Raw genomic sequence first — 19,905 nt, forward strand, 5'->3', positions numbered from 1 at the left:
CACAACCTCCTCTGCGGTTCCACCGTAGCTACTGCAGTGAATCCGTCATCCGTAAAGAGAAAAGGCGAGAGCAAGTCAAGCTGGTCTATATTTATTACAACTAGAAATATTTCCCTGAAACATAGTCTTAATTGATTGTGCAACGTCGTCCTTTCAAATTGTTTCCCTTGCTCACCAGGTGAAGACACCCAACCGACAGAATGGTAAGGAAAACTATAGCTTACTATTCTAGTGTTGAACCAAATGTGTACAAAATCTTACACCATACGCATGCATAGCTCTCAAGCCTTTCCTACATTTCGCTTGCACTACGTACTATTCTTCCGACCAAATGAGCTTGAAAGCGTTTGTTGCGTTACATTTTTGCACGCACAATTTCATGTTTACATATATGACAATTTGGCCAACGTTGTGTTTTGGTGATTTATCGCATTCTGGTGAGTTCTGAAAAGCTATATTGAGACTTCTCAAATGTGTGACAAGTAGCTAAATCAACCACCTAGCCAGTTAGCTAAGCTATAGGCACATGAATAATGGCGCGAGCTCGTGGGGGAAACGTGAAACATCGTCTCGTTTCCGAACCCGCGAGCAGGCAACACTAACAATATCGATAGGCTGTCACGCCTTCCATTTGCGCATACATTAGATGCGCTTTTCACTTTGTATCGGCAATATTCCGCTTTATAACGCAAGTCCAACTAGGCTGGACGAGCACTAGTTACAACATAGCCACAGCAAATGGGCACTTTTCCTGGTTGTCACTTACGAGTGCTGCACCGTATGTTAAGGTGGTCCCCAATCAATACAGCTAGCTAACTCCACATGGAAATGTGTTAAAGAACAGGACCGTTATAGTTAGTAAGTCACATTATAAATGTTAAACTACATTTCCAGGAAGAAGCAATTGCTTCCCAAAGATCCACCTTATCTTACATTTTCTATATATTACCTCTCGTTACATTATTTAAATTAAATTTTTACCAGTCCTGGTACAGGGATCTGAAGAAATGGCTTTAAAATGACATGCATTGCAGAAGACCAGATACAGTTTCAGTGCTACCTCAAGTCATATCAATTTGCATCAGTTCCAATAAAAAATATTGACCTATTACCATTTCCTGTTCCTCCCAATTTCCAACAGTCATAGGCCTACATTAATTTGCACTTGCATAGCCCATGTATGGGGGGTTTGTAGGCCACTTGATTATTAAGCATGCATACCGGCCTTTCTGAAACACCTGCGTTTAGCTCAGACCAAGTGTGCATAGTGGTTTCAGGAAAAACACAAATGCATCAACCACAAATACCCTATAGGATCTGAATAATTGCTTCTAACAAATATAAACGCAACATGTAAAGTGTTGGTCCCGTGTTTCATGAGCTGAAATAAAATAACCCCCAAATTTACCAAAAAGCTTATTTCTTTCAAATGTTGTGCGCAAATGTGTTTACATCCCTGTTAGTGAGCATTTCTTCTTTGCGAAGATTAATCCATCCACCTGACAGGTGTGGCATATCATGAAGCTGATTAAACAGCACACTCTTTACACAGGTGCACCTTGTGCTGGGGACAATAAAAGGCCACTCTAAAATGTTCAGTTTTGTCACACAGCACGATGCGGCAGATGTCTTAAGTTTTGAGGGAACGTGCAATTGGCATGCTGACTGCGGGAATGGCCACCAGAGCTGTTGCCAGATAATTTAATGTTAATTTCTCTACTATAAGCCACCTCCAACGTCGTTTTAGAGAAATTGACAGTACGTCCAATCGACCTCACAACCATCAACCATCTGTAACCACGCCAGCCTAGGACCTCCACGTCCGGATTCTTCACCTGCGGGATCGTCTGAGACTGGCCACCGGAGAGTTGATGAAACTGTGGGTTTGCACAACCGAAGAATCTCTGCACAAGCTGTCAGAAACCGTCTCAGGGAAACTCATCTGCGTGCTCGTTGTCCTCACCAGGGTCTTGACATGACTGCAGTTCGGCGTCGTAACCGACTTCAGTGGGCAAATGCTCAACTTCAAATGGCACTGGCACGCTGGAGAACTGTACTCTTCACGGATGAATCCCGGTTTCAACTGTACCAGGCAAATGGCAGACAGCGTGTATAGTGTTGTGTGGGTGAGCAGTTTGCTGATGTCAATGTTGTGAACAGAGTGCCCTATGTCGGCGGTGGGGTTATAGTATGGGCAGGCATAAGCAACGGACTACAAACACAATTGCATTTTATCGATTGCAATTTGAATGCACAGATAACGTTACGAGATCTTGAGGCCCATTGTCGTGCCATTCATCCGCTGCCATCACCTCATGTTTCATCATGATAATGCATGGCCCCATGTCGCAAGGATCAATTCCTGGAAACTGAAAAATGTCAGTTTTTCTATGACCTGCATCTCACCAGATATGTCACCCATTCAGCATGTTTGGAATGCTCTGGATTGACATGTACGACAGTGTTCTAGTTCTCGCCAAGCAGCTTGGCACAGCCATTGAAGAGGAGTGGGACAACATTCCACAGGCCACAATCAACAGCCTGATAAACTCTATGCGAAGTAGATGTGTCACGTACCATGAGGCAAATGACGGTCAAACCAGATACTGACTGGTTTTCAGTATCTGGAAACCACACCCTTACTTTTATTTTTTAAGGTATCTGACCAACAGATGCATATGTGTATTCCCAGTTATGTGAAATCCATAGATTAGTAACTCATGCATTTATTTCAATTGACTGATTTCGTTATTATGAACTGTCACTCAGTAAAATCTTTGAAATTGTTGCATGTTGCGTTTTATATTTTTGTTCAGTGTACTGTATACTCCTATAGGCTGTCGCTGTAGGCAGCCAGGACTCGGGATGACGCTGATTTGGTTTAAATGGATTCTATTGGTAGATGGATTGTACACTCAAGCTGTCTCTTTGAAACCACATTCCTATTGTAGGCCGGATCTCAGTGAAAAGTGCTGAAGTCAAGTGTATTAGGCTATCGCTGCAATATATCACATTTTCATAAAATGTATGAAATTCTTAGCGCTTGACAGATAATGCTGTCATGTTGCTCACAAGCTAAATGTGTAGCCTACTACCAGCCTTGGCATATACTGTAACAGTTTTTCAATACAATGCGTATCAGGAGACTGGCTTGCCTTTTCTTAACCCTTAATACAGATGTTTTAGATAAAACAAAGGGGATGGTTTTGGAAGAAAATACTCCTCACTTTCCAAACCCAGTTGTAGTAATGTGAGTTCTAACTGGTAACAATGTTGAATAGGCCTAGACAACAAAAAAAAATGATTCTTGACATATGAGTTGCCTGAAGGGAAGGATGTTGAAAATAAAGTAACAAGATCATTGTTCTTTTTTTATGTTTGTGGTACAAATTACACAGTTGAGTTAGACCAAAATCCCACCCATCTGCCGTCCCACCATTTTGCAATGTTATAACTACAAAACTAGCTTTACTTCTACAACTCCCACCACACAGACATGACCTTACACCAAGTAAATGGTGTAATCCTAAACCCCTCGATCCACTTTAATTTAATGCTCTGTGTGACCTGAAGTCAGAGGCACAGTACTATTGCAGCATCAACACTACTGTGCCAGTGATTTGAAAACACTGAGTATGGGCTTCTTGGAGTTGCGGTTTGACGATTATAAAATTAAGAAAATGTGAAATTACATTTTGCTATTCGCCAAACCAAAAGTAACGTACACCAGTCGTAGTGACTAGTCACATGCACTGCACGTTTGAGCCTAATTCTAAAATCCTGGTCTTGAAACAAATTGAATGATGCTTTTCTTGACATTTCCTTTTATGACTTCAAATGATGGGATATGGAGCCTATATGCATGCCATATTTTGTTGGTATTGTATCCCAAGCTTAGCTAGATGGAAAGACTCATGGCCATGTCTTTCTGGCTGTCAATGATCAGTCTTGGGTTATGACGGGCTTTGTGGTCGGCAGCAAGTCGAAACAGGTATCCTACTTTTTGCTGTTTTTTATTCATCACAGAGAAAATTAATTTCAGCTTGAAATCCTGATTCAGATCTGCCAAAGAGTCCTCATCAGCACATTCTGGTTGATGTGTGGCTTTACACAATGTAGCCTCGCTAGCCAGTATAACATTTGGCAGACACTTCTATCCAAAGCAACTTAATGTACATAGATTTTTAGTATATAGTGCATTCGGAAAGTATTCAGACTCCTTGGCTTTTTTCACATTTTGTTACATTAGAGCCTTATTCTAAAATTGATTAAATTGTTTGTTTTTTCCTCATCAATCTACACACAATACACCATAATGACAAAGCAAAAACAGGTTTGTAGAAATGTTTGCAAATGTGTTAAAAATAAACTGATATCACATTTACATAAGTATTCACACCCTTTACTCAGTACTTTGTTGAAGCACCTTTAGCAGCGATTACAGCCTCGTCTTCTTAGGTATGATGCTACAAGCTTGGTACACCTGTATTTGGAGTTTCTCCCATTCTTCTCTGCACATCCTCTCAAGCTCTGTCAGGTTCGATGGGAAGCGTCGTTGCACAGCTATTTTCAGGTCTTTCCAGAGATGTTCGATCGGGTTCAAGTCCGGGATCTAGCCGGGCCACTCATGGACATTCAGAGACTTGTCCTGAAGCCACTTCTGCATTTTCTTGGCTGTGTGCTTAGGGTCGTTGGAAGGTGAACCTTCGCCCAAGTCTGAGAACCTGCTTCAGAGCGCTCAGGACTTCATCAAGGATCTCTCTGTACATTACACCATTTATCTTTCCCTTGGTCCTGACTAGTCTCCCAGGCCCTGCTGCTGATAAACATCCCTACAGCATGATGCTGCCATCACCACGCTTCACCGTAGGGATCGTGGCAGGTTTCCTCCAGACGTGACGCTTGGTATTCAGGCCAAATAGTTCAATCATCAGACCAGAGAATCATGTTTCTCATGGTCCGCGAGTCCTTTAGGTGCTTTTGGCAAACTCCAAGCGGGCTGTCATGTGCCTTTTACTGGGGAGTCTGGCCACTCTACCATAAAGGCCTGATTGGTGGAGTGCTGCAGAGATGGTTGTCCTTCTGGAAGGTTTTCCAATCTTCACAGAGGAACTAGAGCTCTGTCAGATTGACCATCAGGTTCTTGGTCACCTCCCTGACCAAGTCCCTTCTCTCCCGATTGCTCAGTTTGGCCGAGCGGCCAGCTCTGGGAAGAGTCTTGGTTGTTCCAAACTTCTTCCATTTAAGAATGATGGAGGTCAGAGTGTTTTTTTGGACCTTCAATGCTGCAGACATGTTTTGGTGCCCTTCCCCAGATCAGTGCCTCGACACAATCCTGTCTCTGAGCTCTATGGACAATTCCTTCAACCTCATGGCTTGGTTTTCACTTTGACACGCACTGTCAATTGTGGGACCTTATATACGTAGACAGGTGTGTGTGGACATGATTTGGATAGAAACAATCAATTGAATTTACCATAAGTGGACTCCAAGTTGTAGAAACATCTAAAGGATGATCAATGGAAAGAGGATGCACCTGAGCTCAATTTCGAGTCTCATAGCAAAGGGTCTGAATACTTATGTAAATAAGGTACATTTGCAAATATGTCTAAACCTGTTTTTGCTTTGTCATTATGGGGTATTGCGTGTAGATTGAATTTTAGAATAAAGCTGTAACGTAACAAAATGTGGAAAAGGTCAAGGGGTCTGAATACGTCCCCAATGCACTGTATATGTGACCCGAGCAGGAACTGAACCCATGACCCTTGCATTGCTAATGCTTCTTACCAACTGAGCCACAGAAGTGCTCTAAGATATTCAGGAGATGATGCGCTAAAATGTTTTAACTTTGATTTAAATGGATAGTTATTTTGAGGCATTTAGGATAGTCTATGCCCCCTTTTGGCTAGATGTTCAGTCAAGGCCCAAGTCTTTATCTAATGAGGAAGTCAAAGCCTTCCTCTCAGCCTTTTTCAATTTGTTTATGACCCACAGAGATGCGGTAAGGCAAAGGCAATAGATTGCCCTAATTTCCAGCTCTGGCGGAATCCAGTTCATTCTGTTGTTCTCATGCATAATGGAGAATGCCACTTCTTAGGGATAAACAGAATGCCTAGAGTGGGATGGACCGAGAACGAGTTTCAAATCTACCTGCCGTTTTAGGGGCAGGTGGCAGGATATTGTACCAGTCTGTTCATTTTGTTTCCCTATTAACGTACAAAGCTCACATCAACATATTAGCATGTCATCACTTTCATGTGTCAATGTTGATATAGTAGTATACAATCGGGTCTTTACATGAGATTGTCACCACTCAACAACCAGTGCCCCGCCCACAACTACCTAGATAGTCACTAAGACAATGGGGAACGCTAAGTTGGTCTGTCCAGGGAGACTTGTTGCAATGGTAAATGGCAATATTTCAGACCCTTGGTGCAAATGCCATCTTATTATAGCAACATAATTCCTATATTTGAAGAAAATACAGATTTTAATGGTAAATGTTATGTTATGGTTTCCTGTCATTAAATTGGAACATCATTCTCACAATTTTTCCTCTTTCTTTCTAGGGAAACGAAGCAAGTTATCCCTTGGAGATGTGTACACACTGTAAGTATTTGAGATTATCGCTGGCAACAATATCAGCTGTGGGCTGCCCTGTATGTAATATTCAGAAATGACTGGCGATTCATCTTAATTTCTGCATGTAAATACATAAAAATGAATGCATGTAAATACATTGACTGAGAACAATTTTGATGTAAAAAAGTTTAGGCTATGGGATTGCATTGTCTCTGGTTTTAAAGAGTGACCGCCCAGTCAACTCAAAGGCCAGAATCTACCATAGACGTTGCAGTTCACATAAGTCTGGGACACTGGTCCGGCCGGGGGAATCAATATGACAGCCAATGTTGAGCAGACCAATATATACATCACCACACGCTATACTGCATTCTTCAGGCCTCAGCCCTTCACAGTGTGACCCAGTCTCAGACGCTGCTGGGAGGCGTGAGCACTTTGCTGCCACATCTAAAAATGCCTCCCCCCTCATAAAGGTCAGTTTCAGGGCTGGTGGGAGAGCCTTATTTATTTTTAGTCTGAGTTATATTCCATTTTTAATTGGTTTGTCGCTCTGCTGCACCATCCCTCCACCCTCATCAATCCCCCCCACCCCTCAAGAGAAAAGGGGGCTAATTAGAGTTTCAGGACTGAACTTTCAGGGTCTTTTTCAGGAACTCCCTCCTGTGGAGGATTGTGGCGTGCAGAGCCGGAGCTCGGACGTCAATGTTGGCCGGTGTCGAGTGTGTTCTGGGGGGGTGGGAAAACGGCGCAGGGGGCCCACCTCTGCACCTCCCTAACGAGCTGTTATGCTAGGTGTCACAGGGGTGGTCGTCGGACCGTGATTTACGACGGCACTTTTTACTTTACTTGCCTTGAAACCCAGAACAATCTCCCTCTCTCTGTTTCTCCCTGCCCAGTCTTTTACAGAATGTGTTTGACTGGAAAAGCAAATGCCAAATGCTCAGTTTTCAGTCATTTTGAGAGAGACCTGACTATAACGTAGAGTACAAGTAGACAGTTAAACTTTCTGGAGTTGATTTAGGGGTCCCATGGACCAGCTGACACAACCTCCATCATTAAAACACACCTGTGTTTACAGAGTCACGTCTGGGTTGCGCACCTGCAGGACAATCAAAAACAAGAGACTTCGACAGGTGTCTCAAACCTCAGCCAGCCGATGGACTTCCCCACAGTGGGGTATTTTGGGGAGTCTCTTCCCCCCTCCCTCCTGGGAGCAGGGCGTGGGGCAGCTGTTCACCGTGTCAAGAAGGCGCACAGCCTTAAATCAGCTGTGCGCTCCGAACTGGCAGGGTCTGAACACTGGTAGGTCACCCAGATCCCTAGTCAGGGCATTCGTTAGTGGACCCCTAGAATGCTGGTCAGTTCAGTCTTTTATCCCGAATGGTGAAGGTTGGATATGGGGAAGCTGATTCTATCAGAGGGGCAACTTCTACTTGGAGGGTTAAGGCTGAACCTGTGGCTTAGCAGACAAAACTCTACTGGCCCTGCATAGACTGTTTTTTGCATCAAGAAAACAACATGGTGACTCCCTGCTTAACACCTTCAATTGAGTTGCAGACTTCTGTTTTTCTGTAGTAGTACCCACTGTTCAACAACGGACCTGCTCAGGTCATTCAGCACCTCAATTAGCCCTTTGAAGTAAATTGTATTGTATCAAAACGATTTGAGATGCATCGAGAGTAAAAAGACTCGTCAGTGTTTATTCACCTCCCATCCCTGAGAGCTATGGTGGTGCAGCATGGGTACACACACACACACAAATATGCATGTATATACACAGACGGCCACCGTGTTCTTTTGAGAAATTCATGATCTGTTCTTCATCAAACTATAAGTGTCTGCATCTATATAGTAGACAGGTTGTGTTTACTTGTTTTTTGTACACATATTCACACAGGCACATTCCAATCACAAAAACATTATGTATATAAAACGAGATAATAAACATCTAAATTGAGCTACAAACCGGCACATCAAGACAAACTAACTTCCCATATATTGTAGAGCAGTGGTTCTCAAACTTTTTATTGTCCCGTACCCCTTCAAACATTCAACCTCCAGCAGCTAGCACCAGGGTCAGCACACTCTCAAATGTTGTTTTTTGCCATCATTGTAAGCCTGCCACACATATACAATACATTTATTAAACATAAGAATGAGTGTGAGTTTTTGTCACAACCCGTCTCGTGGGAAGTGACAAAGAGCTCTTATAGGACCAGGGCACAAACAATAATCAATTTGGCTCTTTATTTAGCCATCTTACATATAAAACCTTATTCACAATTTTGGATTAACAAATAACTCACCACAGGTTAATGAGAAGGGTGTGCTTGAAAGGATGCACATAACTCTGCAATGTTGGGTTGTATTGGAGAGTCTGTCTTAAATCATTTTCCACACACAGTCTGTGCCTGTATTTAGTGTTTGCTAGTGAGGGCCGAGAATCCACTCTCACATAGGTACATGGTTGCAAATGGCATCAGTGTCTTAACAGCGTGATTTGCCAATGCAGGATACTCTGTGCGCAACCCTATCCAGAAATCTGGCAGTGGCTTCTGATTTAAATTACATTTTCACAGAACCGCTTGTTGCAATTTTGATTAGGCTCTCTTGTTCAGATAGGCAGGGCATAAAAGGGATAATGAATCCAGTTGTTTGTGTCGTCCGTTTTGGGAAAGTACCTGCGTAATTGCGCACCCAGCTCACTCATGTGCTTCGCTATATCACATTTGACATTGTCCATAAGCTTGTTCATTTGCACACAAAAAATCATACAATGATGGAAAGACCTGTGTGTTGTCCTTGTTAATGCAGACAGAGAAGAGCTCCAACTTCTTAATCATAGCCTCAATTTTGTCCCGCCCATTGAATATAGTTGCGGAGAGTCCCTGTAATCCTAGATTCAGATCTTTCAGGTGAGAAAAAACTGAGATAGGCCAGTCATCATGCAAGCGGTCAGACAAGTGAAAATGATGGTCAGTAAAAACTTTAAGCTCGTCTCTCAATTTAAAAAAGTGTCAATACTTTGCACCTTGATAACCAGTGCACTTCTGTATGCTGTATAAGCGTTACTTGGTCTCTGCCCATATTATTGCATAGTGCAGAGAATACGAGAGTTCAGGGGCCTTGCTTTAACAAAGTTAACCATTTTCACTGTAGTGTACAAAACGTCTTTCAAGCTGTCAGGCATTCCCTTGGAAGCAAGAGCCTCTCGGTGGATGCTGCAATGTACCCAAGTGGCGTCGGGAGCAACTGCTTGCACGCGCGTTACCACTCCACTATGTCTCCCTGTCATGGCTTTTGCGCCACCAGTACAGATACCAACACATCTTGGCCACAAAAGTCCATTTGATGAAACAAAGCTGTCCAGTACTTTAAAAATATTGTGTCATGTTGTCCTGGTTTCCAATGGTTTGCAGAAGAGGATGTCTTCCTTAATTGACCCCCCCATAAACGTAAGGGACATATACCAGGAGCTGCGCCAGGACCGCCACGTCTGAGTCATCCAGCAGTAACGCATAGAATTCACTGGCTTGTATTCGAAGCAGTAATTGTTTCTAAACATCTCCTGCCATGTCACTGATGCGTCGTGAAACAGTGTTGTTTGATGAAGGCATTGTCTATTGTTTTTTTGGCCTTTTCCCCCAACATTGTCCCAGCCATATCCGCGGCAGCAGGAAGAATTAAGTCCTCCACAATAGTATGGGGCTTGCCTGTCCTAGCCACTCAGTAGCTCACCATATAAGACGCGTTTAGCCCTTTCTTATTAATGGTATCTTTTATACATGTCTTACTACTCGAAAGTCGTCTTAATTCTCGCTCCAAAAAACTCCTGTGGCTTATTTTTCAAACTGGCATGTTTAGTTTCTAAATATCTACGCAAGAGTGAAGGTTTCATCGAGTTGAGATAGCCACGGTTTGTGATATGTGCAAAAGTACTAAGGAAAGGCACTACTTCCAATATAAGTGAACCCCAAATCAATGTAGTTCTCATTATATTTGCGCCTCTTTGATGGTCCAATGTCCCTGTCTGTTGTTGGGTGCTTTCCCGGGTAAGGGGGCAGTAGCTCTTCGGCTGCATCAGATTCACGACTGTCAGTGTCCATGCTAGCTGGGCTAGCTATGTAGGATTACTGATGCCAACATTGGATGTGCTCGTGGAAGCAGAACAACTTGTGTCGTCGACAGGTGCAGGTGTAGCAGTACTACCAGTAGAGCTGGTATGTGTCTCTATGGACGCGGGCCTTATTTAACCACAAATAACCATCCATTTTCGAGCAAACGGAATGAGCAGCAGCTATGTTTGGCTACATACTGACCGTTAGTGGAATTCCCGCGAGAGAGTAACGGTTAATGTGATTGGATGTTAATTATTTTACTAGGCTACCTGTATTTGACACTGTGTTGTTATTTCGCTGAACACTAGATGGTTTAAATTTTTGGCAGTGAAACGAGGCTACTCTGGCGAGAGAGAGAATTTGCACCCAAATATTTAGCCCCGTTGGAAAATCTAAATGGACTGTTTGAAAATGTGAATCACATTTTTATTTGGCCTACCCCCGACGGCATTGCACGTAGTTTGGGAATAGCCGTTGTAGAGAGAGAGAGAGCTGAGAGTATTTATTCGGCTGTTTGGGAGAGCTGCAGTGCTTTGATGCGCCCCAGTGGGTGCTGCTTTTTCAGTAAGATCAGTGGCGTGACTTGCCCACATGTAGGAGGGGTTGTGTTTTCTGCGGCAGTGAATTAAGAGAGATGGCAGCCCATTGAGATGGCACTCATCGTAGGCCCTTCACGTAAATGGCAACGTAGTCACCGCTACTGGCTCATTATCTGCCTCTTTTCAGATGCGTGTTTGGTTCATAGGTGTGATGTTGACTAGCTCGTTGGCTAGCTTGCGTAGCTGTTATATCTCTCTAAGGGGGGACATTATTTGTTTACAGGTCTCTAGAGCAAGCCAGTGTCTAGAATTACTATAAAAGTACTATTTAGACTCTTATGGGGCCAAATCTTGACACCTGCCTGAATGCTAGTAACACTAACATAACAAATTATTGATAAACCCATTTGTGGAGGTAACCCTGTTCCTAAAATATCATAACCGGGGCTTGATTCATGAGGACTCGAAGACAGTCTTCGAACTCTCAAGCGCACACTTGACTGCACTGGCTTCCGCATTAGCTTACTAGCTGTTGTGTATGTGTGGTCATTGGTTGTGAGGGAGATGAGGCCCAGTGAGCCGAATGATGACACCTATGTGAATGCAGCACACCGTCTCCTTCTGCAGCTCAGTTTGTGTTGAAAGCCTCTCCAGCTGGCTGTCTGACTGCAGCCCTCAAAATACCCTCCCCCCTTCTGTATGTTAGCTAGCTGGGTTTCCTTGTTGCTAGGGGTTTCCCGGGGGGAGGGCAGCACCAGCCGTTTAGCTGTGTGTGTGGAGTGAGGGGTGTTTCTCTCTCTCTCTGCTATAAATACTTTTTTCCCTCTATCTATTTGAGCTACACTCGTGGATTGTATACACGGACAGAATGGTACCCAGCGCTGTCTGGTATATGCTGTTGTGCCTGTGTAATTGAATTAATGCAGTGCTGTTGGGGCCTGTATCTCTGCAGCTGCATTTTTTGTGTACCCACTAAAGAGGTTGTGTCAGGGGAGGAGCTATTGAGGTATTTTGAATCTTTTCTCAGTTCGTCTAGCAACTTGTATACAAGAGTTAGTCCATCATCAACGCTGAAATGTATTAAGTTGTACGTTAAATCAGTTTAACTAAAATGGGCTGGCTATATCCAAATGATTTTCAATGGCATCCTTCTTTGTCTCCATGTTGGACTACTACAGAAGGGATTTTGGTGGCTGGAAAAGAGTGCATAAGGATCACTTTCTGGCTTATATTGATTTGTCTTCAATTACTTTTCCATATAGTGAATAAGGTTCTTGGTGTAGATATATGAAATTACCAATGCTTAAGCACCTGTTGCCTGGTAGTCTCACGTAGCCATCCAAAATGTTCTATTAGCCAAAACGCCTAGAATGGGCCGCTTAATTAAGCGGCTACATTTTGATTGGATGTTAGATTTCAAGAACCCTGCCCCCGTATGCCTGTAGAAAGGCGGTGCTTGTTTGTTTTCCAATTTGGTAGGACACATTTTGCAGAGAGTTGTTCCGTATGCTAGTTTGCAACATTGCATAAAATCGAAGAAACCCTAGAGTAAAAACTGAACGATGTTTTGCCAGAAGTGTGCTCTATACACACAATCGAGTCGATGAAGGCATTACTACTTCTCTGCTTGAACGCTGTACAAAAAAAAGGAGAATTTATAAGTGGGCACCTTTTTTGGAGCTCCGCCCAAGCAAGGCATTTGATTGGTTTGACACGACGTCACTGTGTTTCCAACAATTCTTTAGCTACTTTCTACCATTTGACTTCACCAGGTTTTCCGTCTAGGGAAGCCTAGTTCTCCAAGAGGCTATTTGCCGAAAACAAGTGTGGTATAAATTGGACAGGTTCTAGCGTTTTGTAAAAGATAAATGCTTTTGTATCCATCTAGCTGGAAGCAAGCATGAATATTAACCAAGAACCAAGCAAAATTGACAATACTTTTAAAATAAATGTTCTACTTCTCTTTAGCCGGAGTTGAATTGAAGCATTTTGTTTGATTTAGTTTCTATATGTATCATTTTAGAATTAATGCTGACCTTGTAATCAGCGTTTGTAACTGAAGGACCCCCTGGCACTGAGGAATCTGGGGGATTTCCTGTCTTTATTGAGCAATGCCCTGCCCACGTCGTAAGGTGCTGCTAACAGTGTTGTCTACACCCTACAACAGGAATTCAGGGTGACTGGGAAATATCTAATGGCCGCAAACTAAGCTGTCCGTGTCATAAAAGCCAGTTCATTCATATAGGCCAGCCACTTAGCCATGCTTAGCCCAAGAGAATGCTCACATATAGATGTAAAATGGCATCAGTTTTCAGTGTAGTGCTCTATTGGCAGCGCACACACAGCCACCATAGTATTATTGGAGTTCTTGTGACATACCACTCACTTGTTGTGGTACATCTAGTGGTGGGTCTCGGTTATGGCAGCAGTTGGTTCCTACTTGTTAAGCCTGTCATCGTGGTACAACGCTGCTGACTAAGACACAACTGGCATGTTGAGGTGCCCAGAGGAGCGGCTCAGCAAACCCAACCCATATCGGGTCAGAGAGAAACTTGGGATTGTCTGTAACTGTCAAATAAAGCTGACGCAAAAGACTGAGTCTGTAGATATGAATTGTGCCACTAGGACTGATAGAAATAGCTTGTTATTTACAATGAGACTCAGCAGGTGATTTAATACTAGTGCGAGGTTGATCATGTTAACAAACTACTGGAATATTTATCATATACACTACCGTTCAAAAGTTTGGGGTCACTTAGAAATGTCCTTGTTTTCCATGAAAACATACATGAAATGAGTTGCAAAATGTCAAGATGTTGACAAGGTTATAAATAATCATTTTTAATTGAAATAATAAATGTGTCCTTCAAACTTTGCTTTCATCAAAGAATCCTCCATTTGCAGCAATTACAGCCTTGCAGACCTTTGGCATTCTAGTTGTCAATTTGTTGAGGTAATATGAAGAGATTTCACCCCATGCTTCCTGAAGCACCTCCCACAAGTTGGATTGGCTTGATAGGCACTTCTTACGTACCATACGGTCAAGCTGCTCCCACAACAGCTCAATAGGGTTGAGATCCAGTGACTGGCCACTCCATTATAGACACAATACCAGCTGACTGCTTCTTCCCTAAATAGTTTGTGCATAGTTTGGAGCTGTGCTTTTGGTCATTGTCCTGTTGTAGGAGGAAATTGGCTCCAATTTAAGCGCTGTCCAGAGTGTATGGCATAGCGTTGAAAAATGGAGTGATAGTTTTCCTACTTCAAGATCCCTTTTACCCTGTGCAAATCTCCCACTTTACCACCATCAAAGCACACCCAGACCATCACATTGCCTCCACCATGCTTGACAGATGGCGTCAAGCACTCCTCCAGCATTTTTTCATTTCTTTCTGCGTCTTACAAAGGTTCTTTGTGATCAGAACTCCTCAAATTTAGATTAGTCTGTCCATAACACTTTTTTCCAATCTTCCTCTGTCCAATGTCTGTGTTCTTTTGCCCATCTTAATATTTTATTTTTATTGGCCAGTCTGAGATATGGCTCTTTCTTTGCAACTCTGCCTAGAAGGCCAGCATCCCGGAGTCGCCTCTTCACTGTTGACTTTGAGACTGGTGTTTTGCGGGTAATATTTAATGAAGCTACCAGTTGAGGACTTGTGAGGCGTCTGTTTCTCAAACTAGACACTCTAATGTACTTGTCCTCTTGCTCAGTTGTGCACCGGGGCCTCCCACTCCTCTTTCTATTCTGGTTAGAGCCCGTTTGCGCTGTTCTGTGAAGGGAGTAGTACACAGCGTTATACCAGATCTTCAGTTTCTTGGCAATTTTTCACATGGACTAGCCTTCATTTCTCAGAACAAGAATAGACCTGATGAGTTTCAGAAGAAAGTTCTTTTGTTTCTGGCCATTTTGAGCCTGTAATCGAACCCACAAATGCTGACGCTCCAGATACTCAACTAGTCTAAAGAAGGCCAGTTTTATTGCTTCTTTAATTAGCACACAGTTTTCAGCTGTGCTAACATAATTGCAAAGGGGTTTTCTAATGATCAATTAGCCTTTTTAAAATGATAAACTTAGATTAGCTAACACAGCGTGCCATTGGAACATAGGAGTGATGGCTGCTGATAATGGGCCTCTGTACACCTATGTAGATATTCCATTAAAAATCATCTGTTTCCAGCTACAATAGTGATTTACAACATTAACAATGTCTACACTGTATTTCTGATCAATTTTATGTTATTTTAATGGACAAAAAATGTGCTTTTCTTTCAAAAACAAGGACATTTCTAAGTGACCCCGAACTTTTGATCGGTAGTGTATGTCGAATTAAACGTTTTTTAAAAAATGATATGGTGTTTAAACGCTAAACGGAGAACTGGATCAAGCATTGTACACAGAGCAGCACCGGGGAAAGGTTAATTCTGTGAAGTCCCGCCCTCATTACAGCTCACACTTAAGTCCACCTCATGCTGTTGTGTCCACGTTACGATTAATGGATATCAGTCCAGTGATTAGTGTGTAAAGGAGGCGTCACATGACACAGTGAAAGAGCTTAGAGTGGGGAACCGAGAGGTATGCTGCTACTGTAGCTCAAGGTTGGCCACCAGTATCAAACTACACTAGGTGGGCGGTAGCTTGGGACGGCTATGCTATGGCCAGCGCTCGCAAGAAATCGGGTAAGAATCAATCGGGGACAGGTGAATCGATTCTAAAGGCAGCAAAGGACCATAACAGCAGATGTAAGTGGCCGGGCCTGCCCGACCCGTTGTTTTCTTTTCCCCATGTGCTGAAAGTTTGCTTCCGAAACCCAGTGGTGGTGGTAGCTACCCTAGAAAATGGAGTCTGCTGTGTAAGTTTTGTTCCCCCTATATGTGAATAGGACAGTTTTTTAAATTCTGCCCTTCTTGCTCTCTCCTTTTCTATTTCAGTTGATGCTGATGAGATTAAGAGGCTAGGAAAGAGATTTAAGAAACTCGACCTAGATAACTCTGGCTCCTTGAGCGTGGAAGAGTTTATGTCCTTACCGGAACTCCAACAGAATCCCCTTGTACAGCGAGTAATCGATATATTTGACACAGATGGCAATGGGGAAGTCGACTTCAAAGGTAAGACTGATATGGGGTTGTTCACCTTGGATAACGATAGGTGCTGTTTCACCTTGAAATTAAATCATCAACCAAATGCTTAAATGTATAATGTTTTTTTTCTAGTAAGTGTTAGCCTGCAATATGACTTTATGCTGACCTACTTAAATCAGAAAATGCCTTTTAAAAGTTGTGAAAGAGTTTGTCGTGCTGTTGGGCATTTTCCTCGAAAGCACCCTCTAGCTCTTATACAACTGAGGGAATGGAATTACGACCCGATGTGTATTCATGTCCTTGTTACGGTCCTTTTAATTGTTGGTTGACTCAAAATGGCTTCACATTGTTTTGACAGAATTCATTGAGGGTGTCTCCCAGTTCAGTGTCAAAGGTGATAAAGAGATGAAATTGCGCTGTAAGTATAATGCCAACAAATCTCAACTGCTTTCACTGTGAAGTTTCCTCCATTTTAAAATGATTACCCACCTTTTTGTTGATACACCAATGCTGAGCTCATAAAGCAAATGTTTGTGATTTGATTGCCTGTATGAACATGTATCCACCTTCTCAGATGTTCAGAGATTCTTCAAAAACCCTCAATGTGCATATTTTGAAAACCTTTTCAAATAGAGGTCTGACCCAATCTTCCGTCTTTCCCTTGTCGTATAGTTGCCTTCAGGATCTATGACATGGACAAGGATGGCTACATATCCAATGGAGAACTCTTCCAGGTCCTCAAGATGATGGTGGGAAACAACTTAAAGGACACCCAGCTTCAGCAGATTGTTGACAAAACCATCATCAACGCAGACAAAGATGGCGATGGGAGAATATCCTTCGAGGAGTTTTGTGCGGTGAGTCGAAGAAACAACGTTTTACTCTGTGGTAGGGTTGCAAATTTCCTGAAACTTTCCATAAAATGTTCACAAGTTTTTGAGATCTCATTTAGAGGATTTCTGGAACCAGTAGGGAAGGAATCCTCCAACAAGGATTTCTGCAACAAAAAAAACTCCAGACCTTTCTGAAATGTTGCAATCATATTGCCATGATCACAGTACATCACTTCTGTTCAAATTCAAAGGTGTCTGTTGCGTCTGACAGTTTCTTGCCCCTCTGTCTTCCATTAGGTCGTGGGAGGATTAGACATACACAAAAAGATGGTTGTGGACGTGTGACTGACCTCACGGGCCCCCTCAAAACACCTTTTCGCTTTCTTCTCCATTTCTGAGGATCTGCTCAAGGCGTCATCCAGCAACGCTCTCTGTGTATTTTTCAATGGAAGTATTTTTCTCTGTGAAGCCACCTTTTTTTCCAACCCGAGCCCTCTGAAGCCAACCATTTGTAAGTGTTATTGAACATGAATTCTCTCAATAACCCGGTGTAGCACTTTAAGAACCTGAAGGACAGCTTTTTATCTTTGAGTGAGTATTTCAGTTTGGTGGAGGAAGGTTAGTGTGTTTCTCTTTCATTTTGAGGCAGTTGGGATTTTTTTCATATTTATTTTGGTCTTGGATTTTGGGGGGGGGGTGGTGTAGTTAACTGTGATGTACTTGATTTAAACACAACACAAAAATAGAGAATGAAGTGCCAATCAGAACATATTATAAACCGGTTGAATATAATGGTATATATCGTCTATCAAAATTCGGTAGAATTGCTTATTTCAACGTGCACACTGCACGATTCAAACAATCCGATTGACATTTAAGGCTAATGCTTTTCCTTCTACTTTCACTCAATATTTTCAACAGCTAAGTTTAAGATCATGTAAGACAGCTTTTTTAATAAGGGGGATTGTGCACTATACATGTTTATATTGTCAGGGACATCTATCATCTTGCTTTTGAAGATGCAGTGGAGTAGAGAAAATAATATTTACATTTATGCACATACAAGCTTACGGTTTACTTCAAGGACAAGTCTTTTGAGTCACTGGTTGGTTATGTGAATCATTTTCACCTTAGTCTCTTATTCCAACAAAAAGCAAGTCTTCATTCTGGATGGTATGACATCACAGGCCGTTAGAATATTATGTGTTTTGTATTTATTGCTTTAACGTCAGCCATGTTAAGTTAGATATGGATTGGTTACAGACTATCATATAGAAGTAGAGATGCGTGCTTTTGGTTTAAATGTTTGTGATATGGTAAATGTTGCATTTACCAACTTTAACTATAGGCAGAGCTGAGGTAACTTACAGTAAATAGGCTATAGTTGGGACATTGAGGGATGTTAAGTTGGTTAGGCTTATGAGAGGCGTTGATTTCAACGTACACATTTTGCCTTCTCGACAATGTAATTTGCTTATTTCATGAACGTCTTTAATTCGGTTTCTCAAACATTGTATGGACTCTTGCCGTGAGTTGACGTAATAGTGCAAGGTCACAGGTGTGCTGTCCCTCTTCCTCCCTACCTCTGACCATTCTTTTTTTTTCTTGAGAAGATGCAACCAACAAGGGCATTTTATTACAAAGCTACCAATGTTTGTTTGTTTTTTTACACAGAGATAAGGGACAAGACAGAACAGGTTTTATTTGTATCTATACATTTTATGTAATTAAACGTGTTTCAGTTTGAGGCTCTTCTTTTTTTTGCTCAACTGAATGCACCAACGGGCGGGTGATCAAGTGCGTGATCCTGTGCCGCACGCGCCCGCCAACCTCGCGCCGCTGTTTTCTTCGCCGGCGTGCCGCACGACGATGGTTCTTATCAGATCCTAAAAGGCCCCAAAGTCTTGTGATGTGCTTGCATGACAGAGGGCCCTCTCTCCCCCCCCCCCCCCCTTTTTTCCCCCCTTTGTGCATGTAGATCCATTTTTTGAAAAGCTCTGTTTACATATGAATCTTAATGTTAATATATTATAACATGAATGAAAATGACATATATATGGATGTTGCCAAAAAAATGATTGGTAAATGTTGAATTAATATGGAAATGACTAAAAGTAACTCCACTACATGTAACTGTTATTCTAAACAACTATAATCTTTTGGATATCTCTGTCACTTCTATTCTAGCAAAGCTTCACTTATGCCCCAGAGTAGACTACCAACTCTGTTTCAGGTGGAAACCATTCAAGATGTTTTTTCCCTGAAATTTTTTGTATTTTTTTTTTTTTACAGATATTTGTTATACACATGGTATTAGTACTCCCTCCTTAGTTTATTTTTTTTAGGTTTGTGCTAAATATGTCCACTATTGGATGAAAGGGATCTGTGTGTGTGTGTGTGTTTTATTATGGGGTGGTATAGGCTGGAGGCAAAAACGGTTTCAGTCTTAGGTTTGACTTTTCTTCTTATCCATCTCTGCATGCTGCATCTGCTGTGGGAACCATTGAAACTTCATCTATGAAATAAAAGATTTGAAAGTTGTTAGAGGCTGTGAATTGTGTGACAATACATGTACTGTGTGCATTATGGCCGTTGCAAGATGAGGCTTCAGTTAGAATGTATGCAGTTGTGATAGCACGCTGCAGAATAAGTGTGAATGCGCTTTAATAGAATGCCAGCCGATTTGTTAAAAGACCAGCAGCAAAGGGATATTTGTCCTATGAAAGTAGGAGGGGAAATGTGTTTATTGATGAT

The 19,905-nt window shown here is 42.3% G+C and overlaps 1 protein-coding gene across 1 annotated transcript; it reads left to right on the top strand.

Annotated features, from left to right (window-relative positions):
* LOC120065389 (calcineurin subunit B type 1) lies at positions 1 to 19,691 on the top strand. The gene is made up of 6 exons (XM_039016369.1): positions 1 to 203; positions 6,570 to 6,609; positions 16,169 to 16,345; positions 16,677 to 16,736; positions 16,991 to 17,175; positions 17,449 to 19,691. The coding sequence occupies exons 1-6, from the start codon at positions 201 to 203 to the stop codon at positions 17,494 to 17,496; spliced, it is 513 nt and encodes a 170-aa protein (XP_038872297.1). The 5' UTR covers positions 1 to 200; the 3' UTR covers positions 17,497 to 19,691.
* The last annotated feature ends 214 nt before the right edge of the window (positions 19,692 to 19,905 follow it).

The sequence above is a fragment of the Salvelinus namaycush genome, chromosome 2 (genome assembly GCF_016432855.1).
Source record: "Salvelinus namaycush isolate Seneca chromosome 2, SaNama_1.0, whole genome shotgun sequence".
Classification (NCBI taxonomy): domain Eukaryota; kingdom Metazoa; phylum Chordata; class Actinopteri; order Salmoniformes; family Salmonidae; genus Salvelinus; species Salvelinus namaycush.